General features: G+C 39.7%; 2 protein-coding genes across 9 annotated transcripts in view; one reads left to right on the top strand and one right to left on the bottom strand.

The window, feature by feature from the left end:
• The window catches only part of CDC42BPA (CDC42 binding protein kinase alpha), a 322,274-nt gene extending 296,770 nt beyond the window's left edge, over positions 1-25,504 (top strand). For 3 of the 7 annotated variants that reach the window (XM_073338662.1, XM_073338664.1, XM_073338663.1), the window contains 5 exons: positions 2,736-2,859; positions 4,245-4,362; positions 18,121-18,238; positions 18,902-19,059; positions 20,536-25,504. In XM_073338662.1, the coding sequence (XP_073194763.1) occupies positions 2,736-2,859; positions 4,245-4,362; positions 18,121-18,238; positions 18,902-19,059; positions 20,536-20,667 (650 nt within the window). In that variant the 3' untranslated portion in view covers positions 20,668-25,504. Of the gene's footprint in view, positions 1-2,735; positions 2,860-4,244; positions 4,363-4,481; positions 5,271-9,794; positions 11,754-12,025; positions 12,212-18,120; positions 18,239-18,901; positions 19,060-20,535 lie in introns of those variants that run through there. The other 4 variants (XM_073338668.1, XM_073338665.1, XM_073338666.1 and 1 more) reach the window with 4 other exon arrangements.
• The window catches only part of COQ8A (coenzyme Q8A), a 124,540-nt gene that overhangs the window by 13,887 nt on the left and 85,130 nt on the right, over positions 1-25,523 (bottom strand). The gene's annotated exons all lie outside the window — the stretch shown is intronic.

Raw genomic sequence — 25,523 nt, forward strand, 5'->3', positions numbered from 1 at the left:
ACTATGAACCATCAATGTGATGCAGCTGTGAAAAAGGCTAATGCAGACTGAGGATGCATCAGGCAAAGTATTTCCAGTAGAGACAGGGACATGTTAGTACCATTATACAAAGCACTGGTGAGATCTCATCTGGAATACTGTGTGCAATTCTGGTCTCCCACATTTAAGAAAGATGAATTCAAACTGGTTAGATGCAGAGAAGGGCTACTAGGATGGTCCAAGGAATGGAAAACCTGTCTTATGAGAGGAGACTCAAAGAACTTGGCTTGTTTAGCATAACCAAAAGAAGGCTGAGCAGAGATATAATTGTTCTCTATAAATACATCAGAGGGATAAATACCAGGGAGGGAGAGGGGTTATTTAAGGTAAGCGCCAATGTGGACACAAGAACAAATGGTATAAACTGGCCATCAACAAGTCTGGGCTTGAAATTAGATGAAGGTTTCCACAATTAGAGGAGTGAAGTTCTGGAACAGCCTTCCAAGGAAAGCAGTGGGGGCAAAAAACCTAACTAGCTTCAAGACTGAGCTTGATAAGTTTATGGAGGGGATGGTATGATGGGACTGCCCACAATGGCATGTAGCCAATCTGCCACTGGTAGCAACAAATATCTCTAACAGCCAGTGATGGGACACTAGATGGGCAGGGTTCTGAGTTACTACCGAGAATTCTTTCCCAGGTGACTGGCTGGTGGGTCTTACCCACATGCTCATGGTCCACCTGATCACCATATTTGGGGTCAGGAAGAAATTTTCTCCCAGGTCAGATTGGCAGAGATCCTGGGAGGTTTTCGTCTTTCTCTGCAACATGGATCACGGGTCACTTGCAGGTAAATGACGGATTCTCTAACTTGAAATCTTTAAATCATGCTTGGAGGACTTCAGTAACTCAGCCACAGGTTATGGGTCTATTACAGGAGTGGGTGGGTGAGGTTCTGTGGCCTGCAATGCGCAGGAGGTCAGACTAGATAATCATGATGGTCCCTTCTGACCTGAAAGTCTATGAACCTATGAGTCTCTACTAGGACATGACTAGGCATGACCAGTACATGGGGTGGGAGGATCTCCCCCTTTCCCACAGTTGTGGCAAAAAATATCAGTTTGAGTGTTTCCATAAGAAATAGTCTCTTTGGAGCAAGATATGAATGAAGAAGCAGTTTGCATTGAGTTTCTAGATGTTTGGCAGGAGTATGATGTTCTAGTGATTTTAAGCAAAGTCTGCTAAAGAAAGTTAGCGTGTGAGGCCTGAGGTCCTTTCTCTGGCCTTCTGAATATTTTTGAGCTGTTCAAGCCTTCTTTGCTAAAAAGTTGTATGATGAAACCTTGTGGATTTTGTTGGTGTGGAGAAAATAAATTCTATATTTTGTAGATTTTCAAGGGCACTGACTTTTCTTTGTCATTATACAGTGCCTTATCTGAAATAATTATAGAAAGGTATTTTGAGAATGGAGTGTATTTGTTGCAGCTCTGCTGTGAAAATTAGAAGAGCCTGTTATCATCTGACACACCCCATAAATCCAAAGAAGTTTTATTTATCCTTGGTAGGAAATGGGGGTTATCTGAAATTGCCAAAAAATGAGGTGAGAAAGGCATTGAAATTGAGTAACACAATAGATTTTCTCCATGCATTTAGAGTATTCGGTATAAGAGGGTTTGAAACAAAGAAATTTTTGGGGTAGTCTGAATAGGAGACTTTACCCAGTGATTATGGTAATAAGCAAATTTCTTTCAATTTCTACCCAGTTATTTTAATTATTGATCAATATTTGCATTGCTGTAGCACCTAGAAGCCCCCGATCAAGGCCCATTGTGCTAGATAGGGTACACGTATAATAAAGGCAGTTCCTGTCCTAAAGACTTCAAAAATTAGCATATGAGGAAAGGCCGGTACATGAAACAACCAAGAAATGGGGAACATGAAGGAAGGACAAGGTGATGTGAAACTGACTTGTTTAGTGTTATTCCATAAACAAACACTACTTTTAAAAGGATTTCAGTTTCTATTGCCCCCAAACTCTTAAAGCAAGGAAATATGAAGCCATGGGATACTCCTTTCTGTACTGTACCCTATTGTCCACACAGCAGATTTCTACTGGCAATGACAAACTCCATATTTTCACAAGGAACTTCCTTTTGCCTCCAACTGTTAAGGAAACACACTAGTCATGATACATTGATCTCCCTCACACTAGAATACACAAATTTAATTGCAACCTCATCAATATTAGCAAATATTCAGCATGCGTATATATGCATGGGTTAAACATGCTGTGTATTCTGTTTGTGGGGGAAGAATGAGATTATATTTAGCGTTGAGACTGCAGTGGGACTGTTCAGTTGTAAATGTTGCAGAATCAGGCTGTTACTGATTAAACTATGTTTTTACAAGCTTTGTTGTTCTGTTCATAGTATTTCTGGTTGCTCAGACATAACTTGCATTCTGTTTTTTCCTGAGAGGATGTGACTTCTGGGGTGAATCCTCCAGTGTGACTCTAGAGTTGACGGAGTGTCCAGAGAGCCAATGTATTTTGATACACCACTGAGGATTTTTTAATTTATTTGTGACCTTCCTGTTTTCCTATTTGGGCTTCTGAACACCCACCAGCTCTTTATGCTCTCTTACAGGGCAGCTGTCAGATGATTTAGGTACAAAAGCTAAATAAATTTATTTGTTCTAAATGGTTTATTAAATTACCAAGTAAGCAACCTGTTGGATATTTTTGATGTTGTTTCTAGAGGGAGATGAACTGGTAGTTCCTGAGACATCAGATAACAGCCGGAAGCAAATGGTTCGAAACATCAACAATAAGCGTCGTTATTCATTCAGAGTACCAGAGGAGGAAAGAATGCAGCAGAGGAGGTCGGTATTCAACCTGTACTTGTCTTCTGTACATGCCTGTAGGCCCTGAAGGAATGTCTGTCTGATGTCAGTGTAGTATTTCATTTGTTAGAGAGAGTTGTTTTCAGACATTTTGTCTTTTCACCATTGTGTTTATCCTTGATGTATAATTTGTATTAATACTAGTCTGGATATGAATATGCACTGAATATTTCAGTACTTTGATTCCTTTTTAATAAAATATTTGTGTGAAACAGTTTCTGTAATTTGGAAAGCATGCCCCCACATACTGTATATACATATATATGTGTGTGTGTGTGTGCGCATATTCTGTATATATAAAAATCTATAATAAACATTTTACAAAAGGAGATTACATTGCTAGCTATGCATATGGATTAATTACTTTCAGACTCTGGTTCTGCCTTTTATTGTTTAGGGCAATACCCATCTCATCCTCAACAGTATTCCAAGGCATCTTTTTTATAGAATGTATTACTTAACTGATGAGTCTTACAAAACTGTCATAAGCTTGCTCTAAATCACAAGAGAAGTCACCTGGAGGGTGGTGCTTCAAGACATGTACATGAAATATAAATGTCTTTAAAGGACTGTCAATCAAAATAGTCCAGAAGTATCTTTAGAGTTCACATTAAACCTAACTTTCATGTCACTGACCACTTCAGCTACCTGAGTTCCTTTTGCCCACAAAAGATTGCCAGCAACTGTGTTAAAACACATCTGAAGAAATAAATGTTTTTGTTCGCTACCAACTTTTCCACTGGAAAACATGGTTGACCTTCCACTTTGCTTCCTGTTCGGCTCTAAGAAAAGGAACAGCAGTTGTACAGTGATGCTAAAATGCCACAGTTCTTGTCTTTATCTTTTCCAAGTTGCTTGAGGTTCTGTCTTTTTATTAAAAAAAATATTTTGAATTCTGAAATGAATGCATCTGTGCCATTTTTGGAGAGCTCTTAAAGTAAATCTGACCATAGAATGTGAAAGGTAGTGCAGTATTCTTCTAATTCTTCTTTTATCTTCTGTCTGTCATCTCTGCCTCCATCTTTGCAGCACCAAGTCACCAATGAGCCCAGTTCTGCATCTTTTCTTGAGTACTGTCTCAGCTCACACTGGTTGTGCAGTCTCTGAATCTCAGTAACTATTTTGATTCTCATGGATGTGGGCTGTTAGCCTGCAAAATAACATTCCTTTCTTCCTGCCCTCTTTCCCCAGGCTGGGGACTGGAATAGATCAGCAAGGCTTATCCTTCTGTTTAACATGGCCAAATATTTAATTTACCAATTTCCATTTTAAAGTAACAAGTAATGAAACTATATTTATTTGATCTTTTTAATGTCCATCTTTCTCGTGTATAAAATATCTAAACTAAGTATTTTCTCTTTCAGGGAGATGCTACGAGATCCAGAAATGAGAAATAAATTAATTTCTAATCCAACTAATTTTAACCACATAGCACACATGGGTCCAGGAGATGGAATACAGATCCTCAAAGACCTGCCTATGGTAAGCAAGTGGGAGAGAATGAATGAATGAATATATCTGCGATTGCATATAAAAGAGAAATTAAAATTTGGTTAGTGTTAAATATATATTCAAAATGTTACCATCTTTCATACAAGCAGCAACGTAACTAGTGAAAATGGATATAAAGTGGTACTGTCCAAGGTGGAATGTGTGCAATTACATACTGGAGAGGCAGCTCGTTGGAGACGCCTGAGTTTATACCAGGCCAGTTCGTCAGCCCAGACAGGTGAGGCTCAGCCTAAACAAGAATTCCCAAAAACTACAAAATACATTTTCCATATTTTTTTATGTAATTGAAAAACATATGCAGTTTTAAGAACAACTTGTGATTTGATTTAAATGTTACGACTCACTCTCTCCAGTAGTGAAATACAACACCAGAAAGTTTGAAGAAAGTGCTGCATGAGGCTCAGATCTTGGGATAGCTAATTGTGCCACAAGAAGCTGCCTTTTTACTGTAGCAACTTACCATCTCCAGGAGTCACTTTATGAAGGCATTGCTGTGGTAACCATGGCTTGGTGAGGTGATGCAGTTAAGGCTGGGCTGTTGAGAGTCTGTAGGGAGTAGGTGGGGATGGAGCCTGTGCCCTGCACCTCCCCAGCTCCCTCCCCCTTTTGGTGGGGCTCATGCATGTGCACAAGTAGCCAATGCTGTGCCCCAGGCCTGCTTCATGCTCCACCCCCTGCTCCAGCCCACGTAGCAGCGGCTCCAGCTCCCAAGTCCACCTGCTGCTTTTTCACTATAAGTAAGGTAAGCTTTTAATAGCTATTACGTTACACATTGGGCTGAGGTGGAAATAACGATTTTGTCATTAGTCTCACCTGTCAAGAAAGTCACGAGCCGCCATTAATTTATGCGCAGTCACTCACATGAGCTGTTCATACAGCACACATTATGGGGGGAAACAACAGCCCCTGCTCACAGTCCAAATTGACAGGGTTTGGACTCTGGTTCTCTGTGGAAATCCAGAGAGATGGGTTCCCCCGCCGAAGGCCACACAGCAGCTTTGGCACTGCTACTATGTTCTCAGAACGCAGTAGCGTCTGTGGTGCCTGGTTTTGACTCATGCATGGAATGGCCAGTGAATCTTTCTCCTAACTCCAGTGTTTCATTGCCATATGCAGAGCCCCCTGCCTGGTCTCTCCGCAGCATGCTCCCCTTGTATAGTGGAACCATATCAGTTCTACTGTGTTTAGGCCCAGGTTTCATCCATGCTGAAGTTCCCATTTTCCACTCTCTGTAGCCAGGCTGCTGTGTCTGCTGGCATCACTGAAACAGAGCTGCTTGTGTGAAAACTACTTTTTTTTTTTTTAAATAATTACACACCCACTGAAGTGAATGAGTTCTGAGGGGCTGTGGCCTGAATAAGGATTTGTTCGTGTAACTTGTAGGCATATATCATAAATACAATGGGCATGATCATCACTCTAAACTAAATGATCATCACTCTTAACTAAAGTTTATGGGCCTAAGGCAGCAGAAAATGTTTGCAACTGTTAATGGTCCTTGAGAAAAAGTGGAGAAGATGGTGGTAAGGCAGAAAAAGGATGTGTACAATGGTATTGCGCTACTTAGGGTTTGGGGCATAATTTCTGACCTCAGAATGTTCGTTTTACCTCAGTTTTGCAGCTGATGGTACTTTTACATTGCACATTACCATAAAGCCCTGTTGAACATTAACTACTTTGGCAGTATCTGGTCATCAGCTGAGGAAACTAGATGTGCAGAGAATAAAGGCTCTCTAACCAGTAATGGAACACTCTGAGAATCCTGGTATTGACAGCATAAATAGTGAGAATAGGTAATAAACAACAAAAAGGTAATTATTAGGCGAATAAGAACAAGCCGGATAGTGAAGTGCCTGAGGCAGATCTAAGGGAACTTGGCAAACAGTCAGCATTTATCTTACTAATAAAGAACGGCTGGAAAAGGGCTAGTTTTGGATCCCAACTTCAGTTATTTTAAAAGAAGGTGGTAATTTTTGGAGGTCAGGGGTTTAGGATTAAAGCTATACATGGGAGAACGTTTCCTTTGACTTTTCCACTTTCAGCTGGAACTTGAAAAAAAGCATGAGTTTTCTAGAGGAACCAATACCTGCTTTGGAGGTGGGTCAAAAAGCAATACTGTTAGTCACCCTCAGTGAAAGGGAGTGAATGGGAGCCAATAGTTGCAAAGACTGTTGACCTAGCCCCATTCCTAGGAGCAAAACTGAACTGAGTGGAAGTGTGAAGTGTCCCTTTCTGAGCTAGTTTATAAAAATACATTAATCCAGCATTAACATTTTGGAAGTGCCATTGTTTTTCCTCAGTGTCCCCAGTTCTAAAAGACTTTTAGCTCTAAACTCATTCTGATTAAACAGGCTTTATTTTAATTAAATGGTCACATTTAGAGTTGGGATTAGTTTTCTAATTCTCACCAGGGAATATGAAATTTTGGAGAAAATGTGTGATTTCCACTTTTCACTTAGAATGGATTAAAGGACATTAAATTTATATACAGTGTAGGACTTCTTCACTACTATAGTTTAGTACTGAAGTTAGCCTTAGGAACTCACTGCTATAGGTTAACATATGGACCTCAATGTTAGGATATATTACTGTAGTTAGAATGGGTTTCACATTTGTTATTACAGTTGTGCCTGCAGTGCCACACGACTTAGGATAAAAATGACAAGAGTTATGTCAATCACCATGTTAATCACTTGGGGTCAGGACGAAAATTTCCCCTAAGAAATGCTATTGCACTACGTGGGGTTCTTTTACAGCTTCCTCTTGAGAGAGAGACAGTACCGGACTAGACAGACCTTTTATTAGTCTATTTTGTTCACACTGAAGCAAAAAGGAAAAGGGGACATCTGTACTTAGAGCAATTTAAATCTAGACAGTAATTCTCTGCACTCCGGTTGCATAATTTCAGAATTTGTACGTGGATAAGGATTCTTCTCCAGGCAGCTGTTTCCCCTGCTGCTTTGAAGTCCAAATACCATATTTCTGGCATTACACTCTGTTACCATACAACTGAATGTGATGTTACAAATCAAATATAATTTATAACGACTTCACTCAAGGATCAGTTGGGAATAGAAAATAGGCTGGGAGTGGGCAAGCCATTATCTAAACACAAAATACTTTTAAGAACTAGAACACAAGGTACAAAAATAAAAAGAAAGGTGAAGAGACTTAGAGTATTAGTCTGATACATCTCTATGCTTTTCCTGTATGATAGTTCCTCTTTGAAGGAAAGGAAATGCCTTTGAAATTTTTTCACAAGCTCGCAGCTTGTTATAAAAATTTAAATAGGAGTGTATGTCTGAGTGCGTAATAATTCAGATTTGGAATTTTTATATTCATGGTGCTCAGATTGCATTTTCTGCCTTAGAAAATAGTGTTCATGAAAATTATCTCCATGAAATATGGAAAAGATTGGAACATTTTTATTTTTTGAACTCCTTTTTAAAGCAGAACTAGCCAGGGACAAGCTCAATACTTTTTACATTTCAAGGTTTCTACCACTCGGGGGTGCAAACTGTGCAGGTTAATCATTTCACAGCTAAAATGCATTTGTCAGACTATTTTTATCAGCTCTAATTTTTCTTTTTATTTGAGAAAAGTCAAAGCATTGCATTTGTACAGTTTTATATTTAAAGTAAATAATGTGTACTTTAAATGTTATAATGCAAAAATGTTAAAAAACAAAAGCTGAAAATACGAAGAAGAAAAAGAGGGCTTAATTTTCCACCCTATTCACGTGAGTGAATCCTTAGCTACTCCAGTCTTACATGAGGATCTGCTAGCATGGACCTATATACCCAGTATGAGATTTCATTGAAGTCAATGGGATGCTGCACAAACAGAAGGGTCCTTGCCAGTAGATCCTGAGGCAGGATAGATATTTAATCATAGGATTAGATGAGAGGGGTTTGATTGTGAGATATGGAGACTTTTGTCTCTGGTCTATGGTTTGTATCTAGCTCACGATGACAGTAATGTAAAATAACTGTTGTCTAATATCTCCTTGGTGACTGCTGTCAAATGGGTTGAGTTTCTAGTGGAGAACTGTCCCTACAACAAACAAATCCACTATCACAGTTGGTACTAACTGAAATTCTCAGTGTCAAGGCCGAAGACTGACTGAACTATAGAGCTTAAACTCCTAGAGTTGATCCTCCAGATCCAGGTTGAGGTACATTGGCAGGGCAGTGTGTGAGGAAATCTTATACTGTCTATGCCCATGCTGTACCCATTTTTTCATGAGCACTAAAATGCACTTTTAAAAAATTGAGGTGCGGGGAGGAGGAGGAAACAGGCTTAGTTTTGTATGCTAATCCCTCTTCTCAGTGTTTTATCTGTGTGTTCCTTTTGGAGTATAAACTCTCTGACCAGGGACTGTCTGCAAATATGTCTTGTACAGCACTCATTTAAAATTGAATTACAATTTTAAGATTTCAATTTCAAAACCTTTAAGTTATAAAATAATAATTAGTAAAATTGAGAGTTTTTAGCTGTTCCAAACTGTGGGACACATTCTCCAAAATAGATGCCAGCACATGGACATGGAAATGCACACCATGTATTTTTGAATTTGCCTATGCGTGTAACAATATGCTCATAAAGATGTCATTGCTTTCTGTGTGCAGTTTGCAGGTTTGTTGGTGCTTATATGTACTGTGTGAGCACAGTTCAGACATCTGTTTTTGAAAAGTTGTCTGTTTAAGGAGTAAGTCAAACTCTTGGATGTGATTGGAGTAAATTGCTGCCTTTTAACACAATCCTATGCTGTACTCGCTGTGGATTTACCCATGCATCTGCACATAGCCCCATTGATCTCAATGGGTATGTCTACACTGCAGCTGGGAGCAAGTCTCCTGGCATGGGTCAACAGACTCACACTACAGGGCCTGCACTAGCATGTTAAAACTAGCAGTGTGGACATTCTGGCTTGAGCAGAAACTTAGGCTCTCTAGCCCACCCAGTCCTCCTGGCTTCAGAGCCTGAGCTCCAGCCTAAGCCAGAACATCCACACTCCTATTTTTAGTGTGAGTCTGTCTGCCCAAGCTGGAAGACTCTCTGCCAGCTGTAGTGTAGACATACCCAGTGGGGATCCAAGTAGGCTCTGTCTGCACAGAGCTCGGTGTAGGATTGGGGCCGTCATGGTGAAAATACAAAAGGCAATGAAAACTGTAAAGTTTCTAACAACTATACTTTCATAATATTTTAATGGTTAGTTTGAGTCTCTTTGTAGTAAGTGGGTTCACTTTCTTAAAAGAACAAAAGTTCTTATCTGCCACTAATAGAGCTGTAATTATATATATTATATACACCTAGTTCTGGATCACTGTCTTGATTTGTGTTATTTTGAATCATTCCTGTTAGTATCCCCAGACTTATGTATTTACACTTTTTTCCCCTAGCAGCCTGTCACCAATTAAAAACATGTGAACTTTTGTCCTGGCAATTCAGTACATTTTTTGGTCTCCCTTCTGCCCTCTTGACTCTTGAAGCCACTTTCTCGTGGATGCTCCCTTGTAGTGAAGATCCGAATTCTGGAATTACACTTACTGCAGCACATACCAACTACCTGTGTCCATCGGATATGCAGGACTGATTTTACATTCATGCTCTGCATGCCTGATATTTTCCTTACAGGACTATTCTTGACAGCCATTATATTTGAACTTGTATTCATTATACTTAAATCTGATTTCTTGATGCATAAATCATTATATTTCAGTAACCAACCAGATTTACTGAAACATGTAGAATTTTACATGCAGAGGCATTCGGAGTAATTATTATTATGTACTTTTAGTATTACGTAAAACCAGTGGGAACCCTACATTTGAAAACATACTGTGATCCTTGGAGGGAGGATTGGTTTCCAAAAGTGTTGCTGTTTCCTGGCATTGCCATATTAATGCATGCTGGCTAAACATTTTTATGGTCTGCTGGGGGCCTGCTGTCTGCTTCCAAGCTTGTAGTGTTAGGATTTTTTTCCCTTCCTTGTTGGCTTTTTAAAACATACCTTCATTCTGCAGCAAGCACACTATTTTGTACAGATGGCTCAGCAATCTCTGCTTTCCACTTGAGACCATTATCAGAAAAGTGGCTTCCCTTACACTGATGATAGTACTAATATCCTAGATTCCGCTACCCATATTAATAGCAATTAGTATACATTATACACCAAATGCTGTAAATCAGTAATTGATGCTTTATTGACCATGCAGTGCTTCACAACACAAATATGTAAAAAAGCAGATTGTTGGGATCTTAGCAGCTCAGATTGAGGGACCAGTAGAGAACAGTAATAACTACTGTTTGAGACTGGAGATAATATATATTGGGCTGTCACTTTATGTTTCCCTGAACTTCTATAAATTCCTTGGGTAAAACGTACTGCCTTAGGTTTAGCAGACGAGTCAGCTGATTGATTTGCAGCTATCTTGCACCATAATTTGTTTTTAAAGTCCTAACATTGCTCAGATTCTTTTTTTTCAAAAGTTGGTGAGATCAGTTGGACAAGGGAAGGAGAAAGGGCTGAAGATTAGGAAAAACTGGTCTAGTTTACCATTGGCCATTCCAGCCCAAAGCAGACTGTCCTCCTGAATATGCACATATGGAATGATTCTGTAGATGGAGGGAAAATGAGACTTAAAAATATTCAAATAAGTCTCCTGGATGTAGATGTCTTCAAATCACAAAAGCACCTGTGTCAGCACATTCTTTGGAGACTAAATATAAATTGGTTTTGTCTAATTTGCAGATTTAATTCACTTTTTTCCTTTGTCTATATTTTACATTTTGGGAGCACAGCACCCAACAATGCTGAGTTCACCTATAAAAATACTTGCATTTCTGAGTATCTTTCTGCGTCATGCACTAAGGGTGTAATTCACTGCTGCACAGAGAGACAGTACAAGGCCTAAAGTCCCATAGGACTTATTTTGGTCTTTGCTGATGCATAGGTCTTTCCCTGTCCTCCTACACACGGTAAATTTCACCCCACTAGCCTGAAACTAACCAGTTCCTCTTCCCATGCTCACCTCCATTCCTGCCCTGCTGACACCCTTTGTTCCCTGAAACTATAAATATAATATATCCTTATGCTGACTGTTTTTTTTAAATAAAATCGTCAAAATGTCTACATAACAAGAAGCAGGTCTTATGCTTTTTCACTGTCATACCCCCCAATCTTCCCTCCCTTACCATCTCATCTTTGTTCACCTTCCCTTGTTTGTGTTATGTCTAACTTAGATTGTAAGCTCCTCAAGGCAGGGATCTGATGCTTTTCCTTTGTCTGTAAAGCACCAGGCTGTTTGAAGTATGGTGCTGTTTGAAGTATTAAATAATAATAAATATTAGAATCCATTCCCAATGAGTTATAAGTTTGATTTGTTTTAAGTTTATGGCAGTAGCCAGGGTCAGAGGGACATGGGATACAATGTAAAGAAGTTGATAAGGGGATTGGGAGGGTAATCTAAGGATCTGCCTATTTTCTTGCAAGCAGGATACTTACAGTGAATTTGATCCAGTCTTTCAAATTATGCTTATCCCTGCAGATGGTGTTTGCTAGTCATTTCACCTCCTGTATAACTAGTGAAACTGTCCCTCATAATCTTTTTCTCTCTGTTGTCTTTGATAGCCGTGTTTTCCATATCCATCCCCTCATCATCACTTCAGTCTGATCTCCTCTCCGAGCAACTTCAAGCACATCTATCACATGACTGTTAATTCAGCTGAAAAATTCCTCTTTTATGATTCCATAAACCCTGCATACTCCCCATCTCTGCGCTCTGTCCCTGGTACACCAGCCTTTGTGACTCTGAGGGTATGAACGGCTGAGTTGGGTGTTCACTGTACTAACACTGTGTGGTTTTCCTTTTGCCTAGCTAATAACATGGGAGAAACAAAACTTTGTGAATGGTTTCTTTCACCTCTTAACTCTCCCCTGGCTGTTTTGTATTCTCATTCCATCCTGATGTTTTCCACTGTTGGTGATATATGAAGAAACAATTTTTCACAGCTTAAAAAATTAAGGAGCAAAATTATTGGACTGACCCTTTTTCCTAGGAAAATAATGTTCCATTTTAAATTACTAAAAAGGGTGTGGAAGATTAAATTATAGAGCTTTATATTCCACAGTGTTCATCCTCTAGCTGTCAGCAATGGAAAGATATTCTGTATTCTTGATAGGTTTGGGCTGGAAAAGGGCTCAGGATATACCTATGTTGAGCCAAACTTTTGAGCTGTTTATTAAAAATAAACTTTTCTGTAGTGCAAGAACTTTGTATGGTCCTTTACAAGAGTTAAAAGAGAGGCTCATTTTGTGCCCTGAAGAGTTTACAGCCTAAATTAGACAAACCTACAACAGGATGATAGACAAAAGGAGCAACTAAGGAAAAAACCAAAAATAGTGTGTGCTTCATTACGGAGAAAGAAAATCCTATAACTATATTTAAGCAGAGACTAAGGTAGGACAAGAGGCGATGAATAGACACTTTGACGGTAAAATTTTCAGGGCAGCGACAGCCACTTCGTATTATGTTTGCATAGCGCCTAGCACTGAGAGGTCCATGATCCATCACTGGGAATCCTGGGCTCTGCAGTAATACACATAATGAATAATGATAAAATGCTCACAAACATACATTGCAAAACATTGTTACCATGCACTGTGTTCTGGCCTACAGTTCTGCCATACACTGTCCTGCCAGATTATCTCCAGTAGGACCAGGAATAATCTGCAAGGGAGATTGTTCATAGATGCCATTGTTTGATCAGACTTGTTTGGGTCTGATTCAAAGCTCACTGAACTCCAAGAAAGGACTCCTGTTGACTGCAGTGTGCTTTGGATTCAGGCCCTTTATGCGCCTATATGCAAAAGCTTGACTGCTAGACTGCTTGGAATGCCCTTTCACTGCTTCTTTTGCAGAGGGCTTATACAGCAGTGTTTCTGCAGGTTTGGGTAACCTAAACCAGAATCCACTACAGATTCCTGTTGCTGGATAGGATTTTCAGGTCTGTGCCTATGTACAATACTTGCAAGAATTTGGACCCCTCAGGGAAAGTTACTCTTTTCACATAAAAGGGGAGGAAACTACAATACAAAGTCCAGGCTGTCAGCAGGAAAATTGGGTGGAATCAGAAGAGGCCAGCCATGCACAATTAAATCCCGAGAACTGAATACATGGTCAGTTGTCACTGTCAGAAAAGTCCTGACCATCACAACCACAAAATAAGCAAAAACGAAGCAACAGCATTTTGGAGAAAATGGTCTATATGTGGTCATCTGCATCTGGTTTGTTCAATCTGTTTAAACTTGTGGCTTTTTCTGGGTGGAGAGTTGTGTGGAATATATGAGAAGAATACCCAACTTAATGCAAAAATAACAACAAAATCCTGATTAAGTAGGATTGAAATTCATGGTTTGTGCAAAGGCCAACCCAAGACTTATGCCCCACTGAAGTCCCACTTTGCATCAATGACTATCCCCCTTGGTGCACCCATTATTTTCTGTACTTAAAACATGCAGGTGTATTTCAGTAAGTGATTACACATCAGGACCCAATCCTACATCGCTTCCTTACTCTTGTGAGTGACCGCACTGAAATCACTGAGGGGTGCTTGATTGGGCCCTTGCTGTGTAAAATCCTGGTAAAAATAGAGCACCCACAGTACTAACATTGCAGTTACATTGAATTCAGTGATGTTACACTAGTGTAAAACTGGAGTGACACCAGTGACTCAGGAGCCCTCTGTGTGGGGCTCAGCTCAAGCTCCTTAGAGCATAAGACGCTTGGCTTCTGTGAAGGAATGCATCTTCTCTGCTTTGCTGTGGCTGGAGGAGAGAAATGGTACCGTGTAAACCAGGGGATGTTTGGGTTTTTTTCCACTTAGCCTAAGGACACTAGTACTCTTCATGGAACTCCGGAGTTGCTCCAATACCAAAGCAATGGGCACACTATAAGAACCTGAATAGGATGGATTCAACAATCTGAGTTAAAAAATGTGTCTGTAATGCACATGGGCTCTCATATTGCTTTGTGATTTCATATGATCAAAATAACCTTGTACAGTGGGAAATAGTAAAACCAGGTTTGTTTAGTGATAAATAAATATAAATCCCAGTAGGAGGCTGCTTAGAAAATACAATGGAAATCTCCTATAGAGTCAAATTTCACCAATCACCCATGGCTCTGGAAGGCCCATGTGCAGCAGGACTGGTGTAGTTTCATTGCATAAAGAGGTGAATTAAGGAAGGCCACATGGAGGTATGGTTTGGGGGTAGATCAGGGGCAACATGGTAGAGGAGCAGGAGCAATGCGTAGATCCACCATTACACAGATCTACCAACCATTGTATCTGTGCAGAGTAGCAACCCTCCTCGTGTCTGTTTCATTCTCTGACTGAGATCATGATCTGCATTCTGATGCACTGAACTAAGGGACTTTCACCTTCCATCACTACAATTAACTCAGACTGCTCTGCAAGCAGGTCTCCACTGCAATTATTTCCTCTTCAAAGGCATATTGTCTATTCACTGTTTGTTTGTTTATTTTTGCTTGGTTCAGTGCTGGTGATGGATTTTATATGCTGAGATTTGAATTGTTTGATCTCTGTGTGTTTAAATGGTTGTCTCAGAGTTATTTTTTCATAATGACTTTTAACTTGTTGCTCTTTGCTGTTTTATAACCACTGCTTTCAGATGCTGTTTGTTCCCTTATGTGAATTCTTTGTCTGTGTCGTGTGCATGCTGTTTTGTTACCATTGTTTCTGTTCTTTACTGGCATTGATTTTTTTAGAAGAAAGAAGAGTGGAACATTTGCTCTGAAGGGATAAACATTTATAAGGATTACATGGACTTTCCAAACAGATAGAAGGGAAAACAATGGTGCTCAAGTTTTGTGCCTGCCATCTTTAATGGTTTAATGTGTTACAGCTGATCTCTTTAAAATTAATGTATTCTTTCCAAGAACCAAAATTTTGTTCCCAACCCCACCCCCTTTGTTGATTGAGGTTGCTTAGTTTCTGTTGAGGGTAGCCACCTTATCATTAAACATACCAATTCTCTTTGAAGAACCATCTGACAAGCATAAAAGCCCCTTTTTGAATTTCCAATGTATTAATCACAATATATAACAACTCAGAGTGCTGTATTTGGCTTTCCCTAGTGTGTCTCAGAATACCTCAATAGCCGAACACCCTTGAGTGCTTAATACCTTAACATTCTGTGCAGTCTTAACTGTTGCTGTCCTATCCATATGCTCATGTTGTTGTAAACTATATCAAAATTGCCTACCATGTGCTGGATGGCACAAGAACAAGCACTAGATACTCCATTTAATGTTCTGTGATAAGTGAGATAAGATTGTTGTCAAATCTATTTAGTTTGTTCACTGCTTTCTGAAAAAAGTGTAAACAACGCAGGATAATATATTCTTGGGAATTATTTGAGAGGCACATTTTAAAACCTGCAAGTATTTGCTAAAGTACTGTTGGGAACAATCCAACCTTGGCAGGGAGACAGACTGGATAATCAGTAGGGCTTTTCCACCCCTAGCGTCTCAGGTTTTCTTATGGTGGTAACTGAGAGAGATCGTGGAAAGAAATTCACAATTCTTGTTTGCCTATTGCAAATTAAAAATGAATTTTTCTCTCCACATGTAAGAATGAGGAGGGGGTATCTCTTATTAACTCAGAAGGATTGATTGTAAGTGTAGCATTAGAAACAATGGCAGTAACAAAAGGAAAGTAACAAACAATTCTTAGCACTTTACATGTTCTAATTGCATTGCTAACTTTAATCCATTCATTATCTAGAAACCCTCTTTTTAGCTGTAACCTACCTAGAGAAATCAATAGATACTTTAAATTATTGTACATATCCTTACCATCTATTGGAGGAGACATAAGTGTGTAGATATGGAGATGTTTTATACACCTATTTATCAACTGATGAGAGCTACAAAGTGTGATGTGATGCACACTGTATGAAATAGTTCAAGCTCACATTTTCCCCTGTACACTGACTTTACATACTGACTTGATATGCCTGTATTATTATTGACATGCTATTAGACAATAAGAAACCATAACTTAATATGATTCTTCTATAAAAGAAAAAAAAAGTATTGTTTAATAAAATGGTGTGGCACTAGATGTGTGTTCAGATCTTTTTAACATCTCTCACTGTGGGGGCTAAAAGTGGCAGTGTAATGCTGCCTTCTTCCTCATATCTTCTTCCTAAAGGTAGATTTGAGATCCCTTGCAGCTAAGGTGTCTCTTATGTAGTAATGGTAGAAATAAATATAGCATAAGTGAGAGAAATGGTTTTAAAATCTAATAATAAAAGGTTACAAATTACATATTGGGAACATGATGTGCACGAGGGGAAGGGCTGCAAAGTGTGCAAACCGCCCCCCCCCCCGAAAATGGCATGACAGCAATGGAATGTTGGGGTTAAGGCTTTTCCCTGCCATAAACGTGGTGTGAGTCTGGCTGAGCTGCTTATTTTCTGTGGTACAGGATATTTCGCTAACAGATGGCTACATGTCTGATTCTCTCTGAGAAAATACCTACAGGAGGGTTGGACTGAGCCAATTCCAACCTTTTTATTGCATTTTTAAGTTTCAGTAACATTCTTGCTCCAGAAGGCAGCTGCAGTTGTGAATTTTCTTTCATACTGAACTGCGTTATCTTAGTATAATGAAGATTTCATGGGTATTAGTGATTAAAAAAAGTATAAGGAGAGGGTATATTTTAAAGATGAAATGGAATGAGTGCTGTAAACTGCTCAGTGCTATAAATTGTTTGCATCTGGTTTTTTTTTTGTTTTTTTTTTTACAAAGGGCTGTGTTTCCACCTCTGTGTGAAGAGGTTTGATATACCTAATTCCCATTAATGCTAATGAGTTCTATATACAAACCATCTGAGCAGCAAGATAAGCCCATGCTTATGTTTAGCTAAAGCTCCAGAGACAGGCAGTCACATTGGAAACAGTAGAGTGAGCCCTAATTTGGGATGACAATAAATGAAAATACTCTTAGAAAACCAAAAGCATCTGATTAGCGTTCAGACTAAAATATTCTTGTCTGTGCAATATAATCTGAAAACAGAAGGCCAAAGTTTGCTCAACTATTCCCATGAATTTCTGAAGTAACTCCGCCAGTTAGAGTGGAGTTACTCGAGCATAATTGAAAGCAGAGTTTGGCCTAATACGTCCTGTATAACTGCAAGAAATACACTGTAGGCATCAGGGGCTGATTAGATAACAGTGTCATACAAAATATATACAAGCCACGAATTATGGCATCAAAGAGATACATTTCAATGAAATAGTACTTGGAAAGATATAGCTAGAAACAATGCATTACATTAAGCATCTTTTTCTTAACTGACTGTATTATCTAAATTGGTACCAGTTGTCAGGCTCCTTGTCAACATCAGCAAGAAAATTCTGATTCTATTAGAATGTTCTTTCAGTTGTCTACATATGTCCATGTAATTCAAAACTTCACTTTCATGCTGTGTGTTCTTCCAGTCTCTGCACTTAGGTGCAAAATAGTATCCTGCAAATTTGCTGACCTGTCACCCAGAAAATTAGCTCTGGGAAGGTGAGGGCTTTTGGGTTTTTTTGTTTAACTTGGTACCTCCTCCCTCCTCCTCCCACTGCTGACTCAGCAGTAAATGAATGAATGAACACAACCCTCTCTCTCTTTGTGTCTCCCTGCACTGCAGAACCTTCGGCCTCAGGAGAGTCGGAGCATGTTCAGTGCCTCTGTCAGTATCCCATCTATCACAAAATCCCGCACAGAACCAGGGCGGTCGATGAGTGCCAGTAGCGGGTTGGCAGCAAGTGAGTGTCTCTGGCTTGCCACAAGCCCTGTGCAGAAACGTGAAAACTTAACACTGCCCCATGCAGGAGCGTTACAGCTGTGCTTCTTGAGCAGGATTTTCAGAGTTGCTCAGCAGTGGCCCAGCTCTGTTCCCACAGAAGCCAACGAGAGAGTTTTACCAATTGGACTAATGCTGAGAACTTCTGAAAATCCCACATGGTGTTTGCTGTTTCTTAAAACATATATATCTTTATGGTATTATAACGATATCAGAATTAGTACTGTATTCCTCAATACTGTGACTTCTTGACCGCTACTTAAGGGCTTCATCCTGCCCCCACTGAAGTCAGAGGCAAATTGTCCATTCACCCCAATGTTTTGGGTTTTTTTCACTTTGTTGTTAGAGTTAACTACTTGGAGCCTTCTGTGTATGTAACAGCACTGGAAATCTGGCTGCTGACATAGAAGGGTTAAATTTTATTCCCACCATCCTGCCTAGATATTGCAGGGTTCCAGTGCATGAGCACATCCACCATCTAATCCAGAGTACATGGAAAACAGGGAAGAAAGATTATGTAAAGGGAGGTTCTGTAGGAAAACAAAACTAAAAGTAACAGCTAGCCAACTTCTTAGTGTCTTGCACACACATCCATGATGCAGTTTTATTCACCCACACCTTTTAGGATCGTCTGCACAGAACGGCAGTGCTTTGCGGCGGGAATTCTCAGGCGGGAGCTATGGAGCCAAGCGTCAGCCTATGGCATCACCATCAGATGGTTCGCTGTCCTCTGGTGGTTTAGACCAAGGCAGTGATGTGCCGACAAGGGACTATGAACGAGAGGTGAGTAACGAGAGCGAAGGGACGAGAACTGCAAACTGTGGATACTGATAGGGCCCAAATTCTAATCTCAGTTTTGTTTGTGTAAATCTGGAATAACACAGCTGCAACAGAGCAGGATTTGGCCCTAGGAAGCTTAGAAATCATTGTTCAAAACAAAATGTTCTATTGTTTGTCTTTTGAGACTTGTTGACAGGATTTTGGTCAGACTGTCAGCTTTAAACATCTGGGAAGATGTGTAGAAAATGCACTGAGGTGGTATACTCAGTACCCTGGAATCAATAAGGCTCATGAATGTAGTAGCTTGATAAAGTAACTGCACGAACTTGATACTGACCTTTTGTAGCTAAAAGAGACAGTACTCCTTTTGTCTTTTGGCAGCAAGAAAGCTTTAGGCCATAAGCAGATAAGTCATAAAAAAGACACATTGGTTTTGTGTTCATTGAATACCTAGAATTAATTAATATGTAAAAATTCAAAAAAATAATCTTTTCTCTTCAGACAAGTTTTATCTGCATTCCACCAAAATATTGAAAGGGAGATAAGAGAAGTTAATTGTTTCATCCGTTACACCATTTATAAAACACGCCTTTCACTACATCTCCAGGTGCACGTACAAATACAACCTCTCCAAGTTACCACCTCACTGCAACCCCCCCTTCATGCTCCTTGGGCAGAATCCTGAGTAAACAGATGAGCATAAAGGTCAGACTAACAGAGAGAAAATTCCAGTGTCAGGAGCCCTTCACAAGGAACAACATGCTCCTGCTGGTTCAAACTGAAGATGGCTGCAAAACTGCCCCAGCCAATCTCATCCTCTGCATTGTTATGTAGGGAGAGATGGGGGCTTTGAAGCTGCCAGGGCTTTTATAGATCAAAATCAACACTTACAGTTGTAGATGAAAGTGAACTAAGTGCCAGCTCTGACTGCAGAGTGGGCAGGTGCATTCTACACTAACTGAAGCTTTGACATGATCTTAAGGGTAGTCTATGTAGAGTGCTTTGCATCAGTATTCATTTTGAAAGTTACAGAGGGACAGATAACTCTGGCAAAGTCCACATCAGAAAGGAGACTTAACCAAACCCAAAAAATGAAACAAAGGGGTGAAACAAAATGTCTCCAGCCACCACTGCTATATGGGAGTCCAAAAGCAGCTAGAGGTCCAGAAGCAACCCAATGTTGCAAGCCTCACTGAGGTGATATACCCATCATTTGTCAGTAACAAGGGCAGATGCTTCTTCAGTGTACCATCATTACTTAAGCCTTGTGCGAACTGGGCTTTAGACAACTTGCTCGAATGCACAAAAAAGCAAATATTGAGCAAAGAGTGTTATTGGACAGAAAACTTAGGGGGGAAATATATGCAGACCTTTAGCTCCACCCAACTGCTGGTCAAATGTATGTCCCTTTCAGTCTGACTGATTTACTTCTGTTGTGTTATTGCCTATTGATATTCTTCTGCATTTTTTGGGCTGCAGGATTCTGATTCTCCAAGGCATTCTACAGCTTCTAACAGTTCCAACCTAAGTAGTCCTCCCAGCCCAGTTTCTCCTCACAAGACCAAGAGTCTCTCCCTGGAGAGCTCTGACCACGTGAGTTGGGACTCATGAACTGCTTCAGCATTCAGATCCAAATCACTGCGGCTTATTATTCCCATGGCTCCCCCTTCACTCAACCCAGTTCTCACTTTCATCACCCTGCCCACTCCCTCTGAAAATGATGTGAGGGAAAGGGAGGGAAGAAGATAAAAGGTTTGCCTTCTCTAGCACTATTCAGCGCTGCCTCGGCCTCCCCAGATTTAGCAGCGGCAAACAAGCAAACCTAGGGTGTTGGTAAACAGCAGATGCAGTAGATTTGTATTAGTACTGGTTTCATTTCATGTGGCTACAGCTGCTTCCGATATTATAAATATATTTACCCCACCTCAACTTGGAAAAAAAAGTAGCTTAAATAGACCAGAACAATATCAATTAAAAGAATAAATCAGATGGATTGTTTCTATACAAGAGCTAATTATCTTGTACAAGAGTAGCACAGAGACCCCACTTCTGGTGGGGAGCAACCAGTCTGTCGGAAGCACATGAAAGCTTTCAGCTAGCCACCATGTTTGAATGTCAATCTGATTGTCGCCAGCAAATCCTTATTAAAACGATGCATATTTTACTACAGTACAGAGTTTAAATAAATACGCAAATTTAAGAATTAAATACGTATGTATATATTCAAGGAGAAAAAGCAGCATCGTGTATGCAGAAGAAGATGGATGCCTATTTAAGAGAACCTTTAATTTAAAAAGATTTGTGTTGTTCCCGTTTTCATGCTAAGTAACACATACATCGGAGACCTGGCCTATATATATGCAGGAGCAGAATGTTCCCTTTGGGTGACACTGCACTGTTTTAGGAGAAATCCCCCACAGTGTGTTCAGTGACCTTTATTCCTCTTGTCAGTAGCAGAACTAAAGCTATAATCCTCATTTTGAAGATGACCCTGCCTGTCATCTGCAAGAATAATGTTGATTTGAAAGTGAACCACTCTCCCATCTACAACAAAGAGCAACATTCAGCCATGTTGGCACCATGGTTTTCAGTGGGGCGGGCACTAGTTGTGCAGCTTGACACCCTTGGTACTCATGGATCTCTGCTGGATACAGTATACACCCTACGGCAATAATGGAACAGTGTGGAAGAAATCATAGGGGATACCATTTCTCAAGAAGGTCAGTGCCTGACTTGGTTTAATGATGAAGGAAATGGTTTTCTGAGCCGCCTTGGCCATATGTTAACCAGAAAGCTGTTACATTGATTATCAAATGTTAGTATACAATCTACATCAGTCAAATGTGAGTCCTGTTAGCCCGAAAAGAGCCTCTGTGGAATATATTGTTGCTGTAGCATAGCGAAGAACCTTGAAAATGCTGACCTAATACTGTTCATGCTGTGGCAGTTTAAGACACCTGGTAGCCCAGAGCTGCCATGCTGATGAGGTTAATCATTTCCATCCCCCATCATTTTGGACTGTGGTTTCAATTTTTTTCTATACAATACCCTGCTGTTTGAGTCCAACAGCGATGCAGGTTGCAGGCAGAAACACACCACCAGAGGACAGGCTCAGCAGAAGTTGCAGGTCTGTCTTTCAGCAAAGAGCCTGACATTTAAATCAAAGGAATAAAGAGGAGGCAAGATAAAAAGCAAACCAATGTCAAGCAGGAAGATCATCCATTCCCTTTTCCAGTGTGAGCTTCTCTTCTCAGTGGGATCATTGCTAGTTTTATGCCACGACCCCGCTCAAGCATATAAAAGGCTTTTTGTATTTAGAAAGCTGGTTTTCCTATGATTTGGAATTTTTTTTATGGCTCCTATCAAACCATTCCAAGTGCTTACAGTCAGCAGTGTAACATGTTTCATTCACATTAATAGATGCTGAAATGAATGGGAATTTTCCAGGTTCCCTTCACTGAAGGAATTTATGGGTAAGTTCAAGCAGGGTTCAGACAAATTAGGTTAATCTACAGGCACAGCCAAAACACAAGTAAGACACAGTCATTGCCTTTACTGTGTAACCATGCAGGGTCCCCTAGGTGCTAGTTCTGTGCTTTATTCTGCATTGAGTGGATTGTCTGCACATAAACCTGTCATTCAAAGGTTGGTTGCTTGGTTGTTTTTTTGGGACGGGGAGGAGGGGGAATACAAAAATTTCTATAAAGTATCATGTCAAAATCCTGCCTGTCCTGTTTGGTATCAAGTTGGTGCTGTGTGTTTCATTGTCACAAACAAACTTGGCATTTAGTAGTAAAATTTATACCAAACAGGCAAACACCAAGTCCCTTCCCAGTATGGTAGCTTTTCATGTCTTTGCAGGAGACACAAATAGAAATGTCAGAGGGACTGGCAAGTCCAGTGTCACCTTTTTCTTAAAGGTTGTATATTGTTCCATGTGCACCAAAGGCTTCTCTTCCTACAGTTGCCACTTCCTCCTCCTCCTGGTGTAGCACATCAGGGCCCCACACGTTTCAAAGTGTTGCAGACTAGTTTTGTATTTACTGTATGTTGTATTTAAAAGTTTAAATCATATTTTGATGTTAACCTGTTAAAGGGAAGATTCGAGGCTGCTAGCAAAAACCTGTGTGATAATCCCACATGGGAGGGTCAGTTTATCTGGAATCAAACTGTGTATTCCTTTTGCTTCATCTCTGCTCCATTTGAAAATAGAACCAAAGTACCAAGATACAACTTACTTTTAAACTAACCCTAAACAAACCAGTACGTTTGCTTACTCTCCTCTTATGGTGAATATGAACCTGTTTAAATGTACATTTTCAGATGGAGCATAGATTTGTCACTTTACAGAGCTGAATTTCAGAAGGTGAGACCTATCCTGTTGAATACAGTACCTATGCTGGCCCTTGGCAGTGTCCTTTTCAAAATAATTGTATTTGATCTGGTACTGTACATTTTACACAAATCATGCCTGTTTAAAAGAGGGAGAAACAGCAATTGTCCACATACATTATTTGAAAAGAAAAAGCATTCTAGGAATTATAGTTATAAAAGGAATCTGTTCTGATGGGTCCATGTAAGTGTAGGCCACTTGAATTTTTTGTTGTTATGAACACCTGTTACAAAACATGGATGTTGCAGGTGTGCTTTTTAAATTCTCATTGGGATAAGAAAAATACCTTGGTCATTTGGACTATAAGACTCTTGTCTGAGATCTCAGAGGCAGTTGGCTTGTAAGGTTCGGTGTTTGCTACTAGGCATTGTTTAAAGTTTCCAGTTATATATGGTTGCATTTATCCAGGCAATGTATAATCTCCAACTGAATTTTGACTAATATATTAGCATATGTTCTGTGTATACATATATATATATATCTTTTTTTTTTTGGGCTAAGACTGAAAACATTCTTCACTTATCAGGACATACTCTGCTTAAGCAAATGCCTTTGCTTCAGTCACTGAAAGGCTCCAAATAGATTTAAGCATGTCCCTGAGGACCATAGCTTCCAGAATGAAAAAAGGTGCAGGAAATCAATTTAAGCTCCCCCCCCCCCCCCTCCAATCACACCTACTTCCCACATTTCATAATTCCCAAACCAAGCTTTAGCACTTTGTCTGTTTCACATACCACATCTAAACCGATTGCATTTGCTAGTTTTAAAATATAGTTCTATCACTTAGGCAGCTTTTCTCTCCATCTCAGTCTCTTTAGTGACTGGCTTGTTTGTTATAAATGTGGATTTTTATTATTCAACATTTTTGCAGTTCTGACTTGTGCTGTTAAGAGCAATAATCTTGATTCTGATAAAATTACAAACACGTGTTGCATGCCGATATATGGTTTATGAAACGACACAGCAGAGGGATGCAGTGTTCTCTGCATACAAAAGCACAGATAATGTATTTGGTGGATGTAGTTAACTACTACTACAACCTTGGGCTTAAGCAAAACATTCTTCCTAGAACTGTGTCAGACTTTCAGAATGATACACTGCAGTCAGAAGAATTTCTGACAAATGAGTGCGCCCTATAATACAAGTTTTGTACATCAAGGAACTTGGATGGGTTAGACTGAAAAGAGAACAGGCCCAACCACTGAATGGTAGATCATAACAAGAGTTCTTAAAATTCCAGATGTTTCTAGGTTGGTGGAAGCTTTTTTTTTTCTTTCAACCATGTCCACAAAATTTTAAAGTAGTTCACCCTTGTGTAAAAGGCTTATGTACCACTAAGTAGTATGTAGACTTTGTGCAGGCCTGCTACACAGGAGCCTGATACAGACGCTCTGTTCTGACCCGAATCTCACCTGACGGCTGTAGGCACCAGTGTAGCTCTAGAAGATTAAATGGACTTGTGTACTCAAATCCTATTTGAGAAAAAAGCCCCCAAAGAGCCAATCTGCTGCAGATCTCAAAGACCTTGTTGTGCAGTGAGGCAATTCCACAGCTTGTTTCTTTCCAGCCACAGTTTTAAAAAAAAAAAAAAAAAGGAGAGACCAACTTCATTCATGGGGAAGAAATCCTCACAAAACCACTCTTGGTATTTCAGAGCAATTATACTGGCTTTTTTATGTATGACAGTTTCATATCTTTTATTTTTTAAAAAAATATTTTTGAGGTTTTTTCATGGTAATATTATTGTACAGGTTTGCATGGCCTAGGTGTGATCACTTTTTGTGTTAGAGTAGAAAAGCTGACAAGTGTGTGTGTGGGGAAAAGACTGCTTTTTGCCTCTTATCACTATTTTATTTTGTTTTATGCCCTCACTGTGGTAGGGGACATTGTAAGAGATTCTCTGCTACAGAATGATGTAGATTCTTTTGCACAGAAATATTTAAGGTGAAACAGTCAACAATGTAATAAATGACTTGACACCAATATTTTATGTTGGTAACACTTAATATTAACCTACTTTGATGTATTGCAATAAAAACAGGGAACTGTTAGAAAGATCGATGTTTTGTGTTTT

The sequence above is a fragment of the Lepidochelys kempii genome, chromosome 3 (assembly GCF_965140265.1).
Source record: "Lepidochelys kempii isolate rLepKem1 chromosome 3, rLepKem1.hap2, whole genome shotgun sequence".
In the NCBI taxonomy this organism is placed as follows: Eukaryota; Metazoa; Chordata; order Testudines; family Cheloniidae; genus Lepidochelys; species Lepidochelys kempii.